General features: G+C 50.6%; 1 protein-coding gene and 1 pseudogene across 3 annotated transcripts in view; one reads left to right on the plus strand and one right to left on the minus strand.

The window, feature by feature from the left end:
- Positions 1-16,280, minus strand: part of EPHX1 (epoxide hydrolase 1) — a 40,490-nt gene that overhangs the window by 17,684 nt on the left and 6,526 nt on the right. For 2 of the 3 annotated variants that reach the window (XM_024753171.1, XM_024753172.1), the window contains exon 2: positions 2,435-2,622. In XM_024753171.1, coding sequence (XP_024608939.1) covers positions 2,435-2,617 — 183 coding nt within the window. In that variant the 5' untranslated portion in view covers positions 2,618-2,622. Of the gene's footprint in view, positions 1-2,434; positions 2,623-5,376; positions 5,541-16,280 lie in introns of those variants that run through there. The other variant, XM_024753173.1, reaches the window with a different exon arrangement.
- LOC112404955 (40S ribosomal protein S19 pseudogene) lies at positions 14,277-14,767 on the plus strand (annotated as a pseudogene).

Below are 16,280 nucleotides of genomic sequence, written 5' to 3' on the forward strand. Positions count from 1 at the left end.
ATGTAATATATTATATATTAATTATATATATTAATATAGTTAATATATATGATAACATATGATATATATTATATAATTATATTAATGTATATTATATATAATATGTATAGCAGAGGCAAAGCAAAGTTTCACCAGACAAGGTGAGGAGACTCCTGGTCTGCACACTTGTGCTCTGGGTTGTTAGGTTTATCCCAGAAGAAACCTCCTGGCTTCCCACAGCGGTGGCTGTTCCCCAAACATATGTTCTTCACTTTCGACTTCAGGATGACTTCTCATCTTTCAGTTTTTAAATGTATGAACAATACAGATCTTTAATTTATCGAGGCTTATATACAGCAAGGGTTGGCAAACTTTTCTGTAAAGGGCCAGATCATAAATATCTTAGGCTTTTTGAGCTGCAGCTACTCCACTCTGCCCTTGTAGTGTGGAGACAGCCGTGGATGGTACACGGACAAATGGGCATGGCTGTGCTCCAAAAAAACTTTATTTATGGACACTGAAATTCGATGTCACGTAATTTCCACATGTCGCAAAGTATTATTCTTCTTTTGATTTTTTTCCAACCATTTAAAGTGTAAAAACTATTCTTAGCATGGGAGCTGTACAAAAGCAGGTGGCAGACTACATATAAAACAGATAATCAACAAGGACCTACTGTATAGCACAGGGAACTCTACTCAATATTCTGCAATAACCTATGTGGGAAAAAAATCTGACAAAAAATGGATATATGTCTATGTATAACTGAATCACTCTGCTGTACACCTGAAACTAACACAATCTTGTAAATCAACTATACTCCGATATAAAATAAAAATTAAATTAAAAAAAAAAACAGGTGGGGCTTCCCTGGTGGCACAGTGGTTGAGAATCTGCCTGCTGATGCAGGGGACACGGATTCGAGCCCTGGTCTGGGAGGATCCCACATGCCGCGGAGCAACTGGGCCCGTGAGCCATGGCCGCTGAGCCTGTGCATCTGGAGCCTGTGCTCTGCAACAACAGAGGCCGCGATAGTAAGAGGCCCGCGCACCACGATGAAGAGTGGCCCCCACTTGCCACAACTAGAGAAAGCCCTCGCACAGAAACGAAGACCCAACACAGCCATAAATAAATAAATTAATTAATTAATTAAAAAAAACAACAGGTGGCAGGATGGATTTGCTGACTCTGATACGCAGCACTGAACGATACAGTATATCCTAACTCAGTTAGGATAAAAATGACAGACCCGGAGAGAAGGTACAAGTCTCACGGGCAGGCGTGCCTCAAGCTGAAAGAGCAGCTCCAGCTGGGGAAGTTCAAGTTGGTCCACGGAGCCTCTCAAGTGTTACCCTTCCCAGAGTGTCCTCCCAAGCACTGCAGTAACCTCCACACAGATTTTAGGAATGTCAGACGCTGGGCCTAGGAACCCACTAAAGGAGGTATCGACAGGGCTCAGCCTCTGTCCTCAATAACGACACCTCGTCAAGTGCTACCAAGGGAGCCTCAGTCTGGCTTCTCTTGGGTACAGCTGTCTCCGCTCTTTAATCCCATCCTCCTGAGCGCTCCCATGACTTTTTATCGGCATCTCTTACCGCATTTATCTCTATTAATCATTAACGTTTCTCTGTCCACATTTCTCAACTGCTGGACTAGGAGCTCTTTGAGGGAAGGCTCTCCCTCTTCTTCTAAGCACCCAGCACAGGGCCTGCACACAGTAGGTGCTCCCACACCCACAAAATGAAAAAAGGATGAGTAGGGACATTGCAGGTCCCACCCACCCTCCTGGCCCTGCTCAAGCCTCGCTCTCAGATCAGCCCACCCCATGATCATGTCCATCCATCCTGATTCCAGCCCTGTGCAGAGGACGGGCCTAGGCTTTGGAGTTAGACAGATCTGAGTTTAAACCCTCTGCTTATTATCTCGGTCGCCTTGGGTCAGTTGCTTTGCCTCTCTGAGCTTCACTTTCTGCATGACCGCAGGGACTGCATGTGACTACAAGGGGGCTGACACACAGTAGATGCCTGGCCACGGCTGGCCCTGTGCCAGGTTCTCTGTGCAGCAGCATTTATGTCACCACGGCCTTGCTTCTCACTCACGATCTCCACCCAGGCCCTGAGCCGACAAGCTCACTCCCAGGGTTTCAGGTGGGGCACCAAGGAGGCAAAACCAGCTGCTTTCTGTGACCCTTGGGTCCGGCTGGCACCCACTTGCCGGCCTGGGTACTGCTCGGGCCTTGGGAAGGGGAAGGCGGAAACAGGGGAGGGAAGGAGCAGAAGGGATGGATGGGCAGAGCAGGAAAGCCCAGTGGGAGAAGAGTAGGCGAAAAAACACCCCCCCACAAGAGGAGCACTTCCCAAGCCCCTCCCCATCCCAGCCCCAGCCTGAGGCGCAGCCCCAGAAGGGACCTCCCCGTCCTCCCCACTGCTCCCTCATCTGGAAAGAGGTGCCTTACATTGATCTCCTCGTCTGATGTTTCCACCTTGAATGGGCGGATGCTCTCGTCCTCCCCAGCTGTGGGCCTCACCCCGGGCCCCCACCATCCATCTTCAAGTGGCAAAGTTTCCTCCTTGTCCTTGGAGACGAACCAGTAGATGACAAAGCCCAGCACTAAGGCGAGGAGTATTTCCAGCCACATGACTCCTGCAAGGGGGATAGAATCCACCTTGACCTCTGGCCGGAAACGCCAGATCCCCGACTTCTTTCCCACCCAACCCTCGACTTTAGGTACTTTTGACCTGAAAAAAATAATATTATAAGCATAGTATGGAAAAATTGGAAAACAACAGAAAAAGACACAAAAATCACCCATAATCCTACTGAGCTATGAAATTCATGAGTCAAATTTGGAAAAGGTGAAGCTGTGTTGGCTTCCGCACAGCCCTGGGTGGTGGGCCTGCATTTCTGAGGCCTCATGGTTCTCTGAGGGGCCTCTGGCTCCAGACGCTTCGGAGAAGCTTCTCTCCACCCCCGTGACACCTTCCCCAACGGGAGGCGCAGGGACTTCTCTGAGTGGTGGGCTCAGGAGAGGAGATAGAGCCATGCTTGCCCCTTGCTGTCTCTCTCTGAGGGGGGGTCTGTCCTCAGGGTACCCATAGGGGTAAGAGGGGAGGTGTGAAGAGCTGGGAAGTTAAGTTCATTCGGGGTGGGGGAGTGTTCAGTGGCCCAAACATGGCTATATATCTCAGTTGGTTGTCAACAGCTTTATTGAGATATAATTCATATACCATGTAATTCACTTGTTTAAGGTGTACAACCCGGTGGTTTTTAGTATATTCACAGATATGTGCAACCATGACCACAATTTTAGAACATTTTCACCACCACAAAGAGGAACCCTGTACCCTTTAGCTATCACCCTGCTTTGTCCCTCACACCACCCAAGGCCCCAAGCAACCACTAATCTACCTTCTGCCTCTATAGACTTGCCTATTACATTTCATATCAACTCAGCTCTTTTAACACTCATTAGTCTGATTCCCCTGCTTTTTTCTCAGAAGAGGAAGAAAGAACTTAGTTCCTGCAAACCAATACCAGGCTGACACTGGCCCAGCATTATTATCTAGCTCCTCATCTTGCACATTCCCAGGGGAAGTAACCCCCCGAAGGTTCACATTCAGAGAAATGTGCGTGAATACGGGCACCGTCCTCGGGCCTGAGCCAGCAGAGGGTCTGCTGGATGCAGGGCAGTCAGGACCCAACCGGAGGAGAAAGCATGGATCTCAGGTGAGGCCTCAGCAGATCCACTTCCCAGGCCCATCCGGACTCTCCCTTGGAAAACTGGGGCAGGAGGAGGACGCTGTTAGCAAACCCACCCTAGGGTGCCCTCTATCTGCTACAGGACTCTGCTGGGGGCTTGCTGAGGCTCTGAGGTTTGCTCCTGCCAAGAAAAGAAAGCAGGCACAGGCTTCTCCCGCCTCCCACAGAGAGACGCTCTGTCCCTCCCAGGAAATCCTACCCTTTGAGAACAGGGAGAAAAGCCAGCTGCTAGTCTCTGTGGTATTCAAAGGCAGGACTAGGCTTAGGGATTGTGGGGCACTGGGGCGCGTGTGGGAAAAGGCAGAAGGCAGAGAGCACAGCTGCCCCCAGCAGCAGGAGCAGATGGACACAGTTCACCCAGTGGGAGGGTCATGACACAACAGTCTGGAGCTGGGAAGGCAAGGACTGTGTCTATCCTGGTCCCTGCCCTGACCCCAGTGCCCAGCATAATGCCTGCCCAGAAAGGCACTTTGCCAATATCTGTGAAATCAGCATACACGGTAGAAGCAAATATGATAAATTTTGCAGGATGTTGTCAAGCACAGAGAGGCCAAGAGCACAGTTGTCACTTGCTGCTGGGATATAAATGCCCAACTTTCCCTTTTCTGCATAGAATTATCCCAGTGCTTTCACTTGTCCACATGAGCTCTGAGCTCTCACCCTTTGATCAGCTCCTTGGGAAGCAGCCAGGGAAGCAGAGCTGTGGAGTTAGGGGCCTGCAGGAGAGGTGGGGCGGCTGCAGGTGCCACCCTCACTCCCCACTGCCTTTTTTAAATTTTTAATTTATTTGTTTTTTAGGGGTTTTTTTGGCTGCATTGGATCTTCGTTGCTGCGCGTGGGCTTTATCTAGTTGCACTGAGCGGGGGCTACACTTTGTTGAGGTGCATGGGCTTCTCATGGAGGTGGCTTCTCTTGATGCGAAGCACAGGCTCTAGGCGTGCGGGCTTCAGTAGTTGTGGCTCGCGGGCTCTATCTGATGTGTGTGTAGCGTAGTTATGTCCCCGGACTTCGACAGCAAACAGAACCACGAGAGAGAATGTTGAAATGATCAGTGTTCAAACACTGCATCTAAATTCAGGGAACCAGGACAAGGGGCACCATGATGGGCCACAGCCCAGGGCAACATAACAGATTCAAGGAAAAAGTTTAAAGCCCTTTCTCTTGCATCCTAATTAAGATAATAAGAATATTAGTCCTTGGTTCAAGGAGGGCGCTTTAGAGCCACTGATCTCAGATTACAAAGCGAGCTTTACTGCAGTGTGTTAATCGGCCACCTATTAACCGCCCTTTATTTAATACCGGGTACTAAACGCACACGAAGTAAGGCGCTCTAGGTTAGCCAGGTGTAACAGGTATTGACTGTCTGCCGGTGGGTTTTCCAGGGATGTGATAAACCATGGCCCATACAAATCCACCCACTAAGGAGTCAAAATTCATTGGACTTGACTTTCCTTTTCACTTAAGGTAAGAGTCAGAGCAGGCAAGGGACTTGCCCCAAATCGCATCGCACTTGTGAGGATTAGAATTTGTAGTCAAAGCATTCATTCCCTGTCTGTCATTGGGCATGTTGCTCCTGCAACCCCGCCCCCGTTCCATCTTGTCTCCCTTCAGCATGTTTTCAGCCTCAAGCCTTCATACCTGCTCTTTGGGACCCTCAGAGCACAGGAGCCACGACTGCACGCGGGCCGCGGCCGTCTACCCGAGTGGGTCTCTCAGGCCTGCACATTTTTTTTCCGAAAAATTAAATAATGAACAAGACCTTCCCCTTGCTGGTGCACAGGAGCTGCGGGTCCATGACGAAGGAGGTCAGCGAGCTCCGAGAAGAGGCGGGGCCTCAGAGTCCGACCAATCAGAGTTCAGGGGCCCCCTGCGTCCTTAGGTTTAACTCCGCCCCCACGCTCCCCGGTAGGGAGGGAGAGCCGAGACGCCCACCCCCGGGGCGTGAAGAGCCTGGGCGTGCCGGGCGCCGGCGGGACGGCTACCCGGGTGCCGCGGCTGCCCTCAGGCCTCCGGCCCTCCTTGGCCAGGACTGCTGGTTTACTTAGAGTATGAGGAAAGTGTAAGTTTGAGGCTCAGGAGGGAAGGCGCCGCTCTGCCTGCCCAGCTCCCTGCACAGTGCAGGCCAGGGCGTGGAGCCAGCTGGTGACTCTCCTCCCCAGGGCGGGCTCCTTGGGGTTGGACTCCCCATGTCCCCCAGTGGGGAGAAGCACCATTCACCGGGAAACCCAAGGCCAGCTGGACTCTGGCTGCCGCAGCCTGGGTTGCGGAGGCGGTAGCACTAGGCAGATGACACAGCCCTTACCTGCCTCCCCTCCCCCAAGGCCTCTCTAGGCCAGTTGGCACCTGAGATGAAGAGTAGGGCTGCATCAGCCCAACCTCCCTGGGTTGGCCAGTTGCTAGGTTGGAACCACTGAACCTCCAAGCTAAAGAGGAACTCAGCAACGTGAGTTCACCCCCCTCACTTCATAGCTGGGGAAACTGAGGCCAGGGGTGGCCGTGACTCACCCCAGGTCATGTGGCCAGGGAGCAACACATCTGGAGCAAAGGGAGAAAAGGACCACTGCCCTCGCTGCCCTCTACTGTAACTGCTCTAGGGCAGGGCTTCTCAACCTCAGCACAACTGACATTTTGGACCAGATAGTTCTTTGTTATGAGGCCTGTCCTGTGCATTGTAGGGTGTTTAACAGCATCCTTGACCTCTACCCAGTTATACCAGCTCCACCTCCTCCCCTACCCCCACCCCCACTCCACCACGCCCCGTGTGACAACCAAACATATCTCCAGATATGGCCAAATGTTCCCTGGGAGGGAAATTGCCCTCAGTGCAGAACCCATGCTGCAGATCAGCGGTTCCAACTTCAGGATGTGTTAGAATCACCTGAGAAGCTGTTAAACGATTCAAGGGATCTGGGGTATGGCCGGAGAATCTGCATTTCTAACTAGTTCCCAGGTAATGCTGCTGCTGGTAGTCTGGGGACCACACTCTGAGAACCTTTGCTCTAGACTGAATTATAAAGTCTAAGAAGGCTGGCTATCTGTCTTGCTCCCCAAGGTATCCCAGTGAGCACCGAGCCCAGTTCTGGCAGATGCAGGAATCTCACCAACAGCTGTTGAATAAACACTTGGGCCTGACCGAGGTGGGAGGGACTGTGGCCCTTCTATAGGATCAAGAAGCAAAGAGAAAATTCCATCTCCAAGGTGAGCAGACAATCCCAGAGCCTCTCTCTGCACACAGACTGGTAAGTTGGTCCCGTGCAGAAAGCTGGATTCCCCAAGCTGCCCTCCTGGTTGTAACCCTCAGGGGGAAGGGTGGACCCATGACTCCACATCCATGGTGTCCAAGATCCCAGTTAGAAATTTGAAGAAAATGCTACAGTTCCAGGGGGGCCTGCTGCCCCCACAGCCAGGCCTGTGAAAGCCTCAGCAGCCTAACTATCACGTTTTACCAACCCTCTTTTCCCAGGGAGGAGAAATTCCATAATCTGTCCTCACAGCCTGCAAGCTACAGGCTAAACTCCTAGCCAGCCCCAGGAGGCACCCCGACTCTGGAGCCTGGAGCCATACAAGGCAGTTTCTCTGTCCCCCACAAACAGACCTCCAAATCCTGGGACAACCCTCCATTTCCCCCATCAGAACCCTGCTCTTCCTCCCTCAGGAGCCCGCAAAATCTCTTGTCCGTGAGCTGCCCTTGACCCCATGGCAGTGTGTATTTATGTTTGCCCCTGAACTCTCACCCCAGTGGGCTCAAGGCCTGAGGGTAACAGGCATCTTAGGGAGGGCTTCCTTGGACACTGCTGTGAGCACTTTGTATCATTTGACCCATTAATCCTCACAACAATCCCACTTTACAGATGAGAAAACCAAGGTTGTGTAACTCGTCTGAGATCACAGCCAGTAAAGGGGGTGGGGTTGGAGGGGAAATGTGGCAGGATTCTAATAATGACAGCCAGACCCACAACCCCACAGAACTGAATACTGTAATAGCCAAGCCCGTCGTGACAAAGCGAGCTGGCGGAGGCTCAGGGAGACCACATGGCTCTGCTCAAGGTCACCAGGGGTTATGAGCTAGCTCAGGCCTGCCTGGGGCAGGGGGACTGCTGAGAGCTTGGAAGGAAGCTGGGGAGATGCCTTCCAAGTCACCTTCCTTGCAGGAGTCTTTCCTATCTTCCCCCAACCCCTCTGCCCCCTCCAGCTAGAATGCGATCTTCTGTTTCTTCTGTCTTCCCCGTGGCTCCAAGCACGGGGCTCTGCCCACGGAGGCGCTCAGTGTCAGTGCAGGCACACACTTGAAGCTGCAGGGCTGGGGTTTCAGGCCCACCTCTGGCTGGTGGGCCTCAGTCTTACCACTGGACTCAGGTAAGACGTTGACCTTTAAGATGGAAGGGTCTGTGGAGGGTCCCCTCAAAACTGGAATTGAGGTAACAGTGCTAGAGATAAACTAGGATGAATCAAAATGTAACAGGAGACTTTCGTACAATCCCTCTGGAAGACCGTTTGGCAGAATCTCCTAAAACTGGGCAGATACAAACGCTGTGACTCACCAACTCATTCCTAGGTATAGATCCAACCAAGATGTGTCCACGTGTTTACCAAAAGTCACAAATGACAGCACGATCCGATCCGATCTGTAGAAGCCAAAAACTAGAAACAATCCAGATGTCCTACCACCACAGATGATGGTCTCTTGACACAAGGGAACACCATACAATGAGAACAGACGATCTGTAACTACACACAGTGACAGGGATCAATCCCACAAACAGTGCTGGGCCAAAGATGCCAGACACAGAAGAGCACACACCGCATGACTCCACTTATATAAAGGACATAGACAAGCAAACCGAATCTGTAGTAAGAGACTGGAGGATAGCACTTTCCTTTGGTATGGGGGCTGGAGCCCAAGCGCTATTTTGTAAACTCCCCAGTGAATACAGTGTGCAGACAGGGGACAGGTCCGTATGTAGCCCAGAAAAGAGAGGCCTCAAGAGCAAGACTGGGACGTGTGACTTAACAATGCAGGGGTGCACTGAGCTGTCACGAGTGTGGGGTGACCACGGTCGCAGGCCTCCCTATAAGCCTGTATGCTGCCCCTCAACTGTGGCACCCCACCCGGGCTCTGATTCTCCACTCAGTGAGAACTACTGACTCAGAAGTCAGCCGCAGGTAAGCCTGATTCCTGGAGGAGGGTGGGACATTAGAGGGCAGACCTAGTCACTTGGTCCCTGGGAACAAGGTGTCACCCCGTCCTGCCATACATCGAGGAAATGCAAACACCCTGTGAGTTTGGGGAAGCCTGGTGGCCCACTTGGGTGTTCCCATGTGAAGAGCCAGCCTGGCTTTCCTGGTAGAACCCCTGTTCCATGAGACATCGCCCCACCAACAGCAACTTGGACTACCTTTGACTTTAAGAACCGGGAACATTCTGGAGTTTACAGTAAAGGATCTTCTAGCTTGCTTCCCTGTTTGAGTAGTTCAAAGCCCTGAACTACCATTTGAGCTCTGCCATTTACCAGCTGAGGGGCTTTGGACAAGTTACCAAACTGCTCTGAGTATCTGTGGCCCCCTCTGTAAAATGGGGATAACGCCGATCTCACAGACTTCCTTCCCCTTCCCCCAAAGCCCTTATTACTGTGCCGAATCTTCATGCAGGAAGAGACCCCAGAGGACCCTATCCCTATTAGATGACTTAGGGATAAGCAGGCTGGGAGGAGGAAAGTGCATGGCGTGGGCATCTGCTGGCCTCCCCATGTGCCCTCACCAAGGACGGACTTGAAGGATAAGGAAAGCACAAGGTCACGTACATCTTGGCTACCAGTGTTTTGCAGTCCGTGCACCTGGGTAGTCCCCACTCTTCTGAGAAGTTACATTCTCAGTGTAAGGGAGCAGAATTCTGTTTACTAAGCCTCACCGTTTCCAAGGAAAGCTATATTTATCTCTTCTGTGTGGTCAGCTCCTGCTGGTGTAGAAAATATTCTATCTACTTCAAAACATCAATATTTAGGAGACACCATGAAAAATTCAGAAGTAATACAATGCAAAACGAGAGTGCCTGCTTTATTATGCTAGCACCCGAAACTCGAGGTTAATTCATCTACTTGAAAAGTTCAGAAAATATATTTTATCTGATTAGGTTGTTTTGTTTTGTTTGTAATGCACTTTTCCAGAATACTGGCAAAATACTTTGCTGAGAGAATTGGAGAGCGGGTGGTAGCCTTTCAGAATGAAAGCATTTTTTTCTTGGAGCCACAGTACCCTTCCTTAAAAAATGAGTAGTTTGTCTAGTAAGGAAAATGCAGCTTTTGTTGTAAACTAGCCTAATTTTTTTAAAGACACAGTAACTGGAGGACAGTGGTCATTTAGTTCTAAAATGTTGAGCTGAGAGGTAAATCTGAGCAGCAGTTGACTACTCATAAGAAATGGGATTATATGAAGTTTAAGTCCCCACATTCTATACTGAAGCTTTGAGCATGCGCTTCTGAAACTTGGGAAAAAATTAGGAATTAGTTCAAGTTGAAGAAGTCAGTTGTGCAATATGGTGACCTTTACCCTTAAAAGATGCAAATAGAGCAATTTATTATTTTACTTTTCTTTTGTCTTTCTGGGTCTTACTCTAAAAGGACAATTTTAACTATAGGAGATCAAGTAAAAAGGGTGCTTAGTTCTCTAGGATTGCTAAAAGGAAACCCAGTCTAATAATTTCACTGAATGTATAGTATTTCTGTTATGCTTGGGGCAAAAACACAAGTTTTAAAGCATACGATTGGGACTTCCCTGGTGGCACAGTGGTTAAGAATCCACCTGCCAATGCAGGGGACATGGGTTCGAGCCCTGGTCCAAGCCCGTGCACCACAACTACTGAGCCTGTGCTCCAGAGCCCACGAGCCACAACTACTGAGCTCACATGCCACAACTACTGAAGCCCACACACCTAGAGCCCATGCTCCACAACGAGAGAAGCCACTGTAGTGAGAAGCCCGCACACCAAAATGAAGAGTAGCCCCCGCTTGCCGCAACTAGAGAAAGCCCGCCTGCAGCAACGAAGACCCAACGCAGCCAAAAATAATTAATAAATAAATAAATAAAAATACCGATGGAATTAAAAAGAAAAACATACGATTCCTTTATCTTATTTATTTTTGGCTGTGTTGGGTCTTTGTTGCTGTGCACAGGCTTCCTCTAATTGCGACAAGCAGGGGCTACTCTTGTTGTGGAGCATGGGCTCTAGGCGCACGGGCTCAATAGCTGTGGCACGTGGGCTCTAGAGTGGAGGCTCAGTAGTTGTGGCGCACGGGCTTAGCTGTTCTATGGCATGTGGGATCTTCCCGGACCAGGGCTCGAACCTGTGTCCCCTGCATTGGCAGGCGGATTCTTAACCACTGCGCCACCAGGGAAGCCCACAATTCAGTTTTAGATTGATACTGAAAGTTCAAGTGAAAATTCTTTTCTTGTAATTTGAATATGTAAAGTATCAAGAAGTCATTTTGTTCTTTTAAAGTAAATAAGAGATTTGTATTGGTGCTGGAAAAGGAAGTATAAACTTGCTTTTGGATCAAAGGGCGGTTTAGTAGACGCTACCTATGACTATGAGCTGGGGTCTTTGCAGGCACAAGGAACAAGACACAGTCCTGTACCTGCTGAAGTGCATGCTCTAGTAGGACCGACAAACAGATGAACAAATAACACCTTTCTAATGATAGATACAATATATCTGCACAGATGGAAGAGAAGTGTGCAAAGTTAGAGTGGTAAGTCTGCCACAAAGGTTTCACAGAGGAGGGGGTCACTGAGTAGGGTTTTTAAGGATGAATAGGAGTTTACCAGGCAGAAAATAATGGTGGAATGGGGATAAATCTAGGGAGAAAAGAGAGCATGTGCAAAGGCACGGAAGTAAGAAAGTGCATGGTGTAAGCAAAGAACCACAAGAATCTACATCCATGTTCAGTGTAGAGCTGACGATTACAAACTTTGGAGTGCAGTCATTTAATTTCTATATTAGCTGAAAGGAGTCCCTACCTTATCTCTTTTATGAATTGTTACTTCATCATGTTGAAGCTGACTCAGGAGTTTAACTTAGAAATTGTGTTTGCAATTCAGATGACCCTTCTGTAAATTAGATGCCAAGGGGAGTGAGGAAAGGAAATATACTTGGGAGGTGAGTATTTCATGGTTGCATGAGAAAAAGGTGGCCAGGGCAAGAGATTACTCAAAACCAACATTCCACCCCAGCTGCCCTTAGTGATTAGGCTGCTTCAGCAAATACGCCCTGAGACTGATAGTGTGGCAGACTGCCAGCTATGTTTTCCTCTTCGTTCTCAGCACTGGAATTTTTATTTTAGTTGGAGAAGCGCAGCTAAACACTACATTTCTTGGCCCTCTTTGCAGCTCAGTATGACAGGGTGATTAGGTGCTGACAAAGAGCTGGAAGTGTATTTGAGGCAGAGCCATCTGTGATCCAGACAGTACCTTTGTGTGAATTAGGAAAAGGCATCCATTCCTCAAAATACCATCACAAGATGAACCTAATATACTGCTTTGCCATATGCTAGAAAGCACTTGTAAATAAAATATAAATCCATGATGTTGATGATATGAATGGCATCCTTGTCCAGTGAACAACCTACACAAGAGTACATGGGTCCTGCATGTGTGTGGAAGACTATGTAGAGAGCCCTGACTCAGCTGGGAAGCACACCCTTTTGCCCTTCCCCTTTCTTTTCATGCCTCCTGGGACTCAGACATGATGGCTGGACTCTGGTAGCCATTTTGGACCATGAAGTGATCTTGAGGATGGAAATCAGAGATGATGGAAGGATCTTGCATTCACCATGGAGCCACCAGCCCAGGCCTGCACTGCTTACTCCCAAACTTCCTTTGTAGGACAGGAAAATAAACTTCTATATTGTTTAATCCATTGTTATTTTGAATTTTCTATTATATAAAGCCTAACATAATCCCAACTAACTGAGAAAGTCAGGGCGGAAAGAAAATATATCAAGCTCCCCCAGGGCACACACTCTTAAGAACAAACGCCCAGTCTTCAAATTTTTCAGTGCTCTATTACTGTTCCGTCTCTGGAACATTTATATGATAAATAAACATTTTCCTGCTGCCCCAATCACATAAAGGTATGTTCTCAAAAGACAGCAAAGAGGAAACAAACTTTCACTGAATATGCTTTTGCATGTTGAAAAAAAAAATTCTTTTTACCAAATGCATGTACTATCTACCCCAAAACAAAATAATTATACATTTAAAAAATATGGACAGGGCTTCCCTGGTGGCACAGTGGTTGAGAGTCCGCCTAGAGTCTTCCCTGTGATCCAGCTCCAACAGTGAGTCAGACACCTCGCAGCACCAGAACTGCGCAAATGCACTCAGCAGCTGAGCTGTGACTTCCCAGTGGCCAAGAAGCCCTGGAGACAAAGGTGAATCCGGAAACTCAGAAACCCATGGGCATCTGAGGGCCGGGGGCCTGGCGAACATGTGAAACAGGGTAAAGAAAGCTGGCTGGGCTGTGGGAGAAACACTGGCTGCCGAAGAACTGGTGTCCAAACGGGGCTGTCCTTTCTGTGCACATGGCTCCCACTGCCACCTCTGGACAGATGACAGACATGAGCATCTCTAACCCAGACCTCCTCTGAGCTCCAGACCCAGGCACCCACCGGCCAAGTCGATAGTTCCTCAATGTCTCAACACCTCCTCCAGTGCATCTGAAATTGCACTTGTCTCCCTAAACTTTGTCTTCCTCTGGGTTCCCTCTCACTGTAGCTGGCGGTAGCCACCTTCCATCTGCCAAGCCAAAAACCCGGGCGATGTCCTTGAAAGCCCCCTCCTCTGTTTCATCCACATCCAATCTCTCGGCAAGTTCCAGCAGCTCTACCTCCCAACTTATATCCCCAATCCTTCTCCACCACCACCACCCCGCCCAGGTGCCCAGGTGCCCGTCTCTCCCTGGACTACAGCCGGTCCACTCACTCCTGCTCTGCCCCCCCCACCCCAATACACTCTGTAGCCAGAGCGATCTTCTGGCAATGCAAATCTGACCCTGTCGCGCCCCCTGCTAAAACTCTTAAATAGCTTCCTGCTACTTTGGGGACAAAGCAAGGCTGGTTAAGGTGACCTTCAAGGCCTGTGTGGTCTGACCTGCCCACACCCCTCCCAGGCTTCAGCCCTGACCCCCATGTCCTTTCAGGCGTGTGTGCTCACCTGCTCCCTCCGGCTGCAGGGCTTCGCGGAAATGCTGGTTCCCTCTGTCTGCAACGCTCTTCCCGTCCCTTCTCAGCTCCTTAACTTGCGTTCATCCTTCTGATTTCAGATCGTGTCCCTCCTCCAAGCCTATTTCAGCACCACGCACCTCTCCTTCCTACCCCTCGTCACTGTCACGTTTGTCCATGACGTTATGTGACTGGTAGGGGTCTCCCCCACTGGAAGGAAGCTCTTTGAGGGTAGAGACTAGGGCTGCTTTGGCTCCCCTGTGTCCCCAGTGCCTGGCACTTATTGGATGCTCGGTAAATATTTGTTGAATGGCCTTTTCCCCTGGCTGGCAGCTCGCAGGCTGCACGATGCCTGGAGTTACTGTAAAGGACGTGAACCAGCGGGAGTTCGTCAGAGCCCTGGCAGCCTTCCTCAGAAAGTCCAGGAAGTTGAAAGCCCCTGAACGGGTAGACACTGTCAAGCCGGCCAAGCATAAAGAACTCACTCCCTACGATAAGAACGGGTTCTACACACGAGCTGCTTCCACAGTAAGGCACCTGTATCTCTGGGGCAGCCCCGGGGCTGGGGCGGGGGCTCCGTGACCAAGATCTATGGTCGGTGTCAGGGAAACGGTGTCATGCCCAGCCACTTCAGCAGAGGCTCCAAGAGCATGGTCTGTCGGGTTCTCCAAGCCCTGGAGGGGCTGAAAAAGGTGGGAAAGGACCAAGATGGGGACTACAAACTGACACCTCAGGGACAGAGAGATCTGGACAGAATCGCTGGACAGGTGGCAGCTGCCAACAAGAAGCATTCGAACAAAATAAAGTGCTGTTGACGACTTGTGATAAAAAAAAAATTGTTGAATAAATGAATTTAAAAGTTCTTTGAATGACAGCGTTGAAAATGATCAGACCTTTTGAGCAAAAAGATGGCTGAATTCTCCTTGAGGAATTATAGACGACCTACTTCTAAGCCTAGTTTGTAGAGATGGGCCGGTATCCCAGGCGCACTGTAAATGTCAGGGTTTGGGATCTAGAAAGATGAGGCTCAGCCTCAGGATCCTGCTGACCACGATGGGAGGAGGGGTGGGCCAGCCAGCCTGCCCTCGGAGAGTCTCCTCCCTCGGACCCAGGCAGGTGGTGAGAACCTCACAATCTGAAAATGCTCCCCAAGTCATAGAAAGCTACTAGCTAACTCCAACTCTTACCATGTACCTGGCCTTGGGCTGGATGCCCAAATGTCCTTCAAGAGAAGAGGCCGAGGGCTTCCCTGGTGGCGCAGTGGTTGAGAGTCCGCCTGCCGATGCAGGGGACGCGGGTTCGTGCCCCGGTCCGGGAAGATCCCACATGCCGCGGGGCGGCTGGGCCCGTGAGCCATGGCCGCTAAGCCTGCGCGTCCGGAGCCTGTGCTCCGCAACGGGAGAGGCCACAACAGTGAGAGGCCCGCATACAGCAAAAAAAAAAAAAAAAAAAAGAGAGAGAGAAGAGGCCGAGAGGGTGGACACAGACCTGAGCCCCAGGAGAAGGCCCAGCTGTGGCCTGCACGGGGGATTCCTCCCTCCAGCCTGTTGTCTGATGTCTTCCTGACAGGGATTCAGACTCAGGAGGGTAATAACCTTGTGTTCCTTCTGGGGAAGTAGTCAGCCAGTGGTCCACAAGCGCGGGGCAGAGGGGTACACTGTGTACCCGCAGACTCCAGGCCAGAGAAAGGCAGGGCTGGGGGTCTGTGTGCTTCCTCGGCCTCGGCCCCTCACCGCCCTACCCAGCCTTGCTGCTCCTCCCTGGGGAGAGGCATATCCAGCAGAAAGGGGAAAACAGATGGCTTCCCTTCCACTCCAGGTGGGCATGTCAAGGAAGGCCACCCAGACCAGGAACGTCCCTCCAAGCAACGTACACCGAAGGCTGGCCAAAGCCTGGGGCTCCCAGGGGCTCCCCAACAGCGATGCCCGAAACTCCCAGGCAAGCTCACTGTAGCGGAGACCGCTCTGGCCCAGGATAGATGGGAGAATACCCTGGGTGAAGGGCCTCCCCAACTCTGCACAGCCCAGCACGTGACCAGCCTCTCCACCCACAGGCTTTTCCCGGAACCCCAGTGGCCAGCGGTGCTGGGGTGGGCCAGGCCCATGCGCAAGGTCAGCTGGCTGGACAGATTAGAATGCTCCGCACTTGGGACAAGGGCCATGTTTATCTCCCTGAAAGATCTGGAACCAAGCCCCGGGAGAGCAGCCTGGCAGGAAAAGAAACACATCGTTTGTAGGCAAAAACAAGGGGAAGTAAAAAAGTAAAAACAGTGTGGGGGGCAGCCTTATTATGGGGAACCCTGTTCTGGGGCCTGAGTGAAGGCACAAC

The sequence above is a fragment of the Neophocaena asiaeorientalis genome, unplaced genomic scaffold, assembly GCF_003031525.2.
Source record: "Neophocaena asiaeorientalis asiaeorientalis breed wild unplaced genomic scaffold, Neophocaena_asiaeorientalis_V1.1 scaffold634, whole genome shotgun sequence".
Taxonomy (NCBI): Eukaryota; Metazoa; Chordata; class Mammalia; order Artiodactyla; family Phocoenidae; genus Neophocaena; species Neophocaena asiaeorientalis.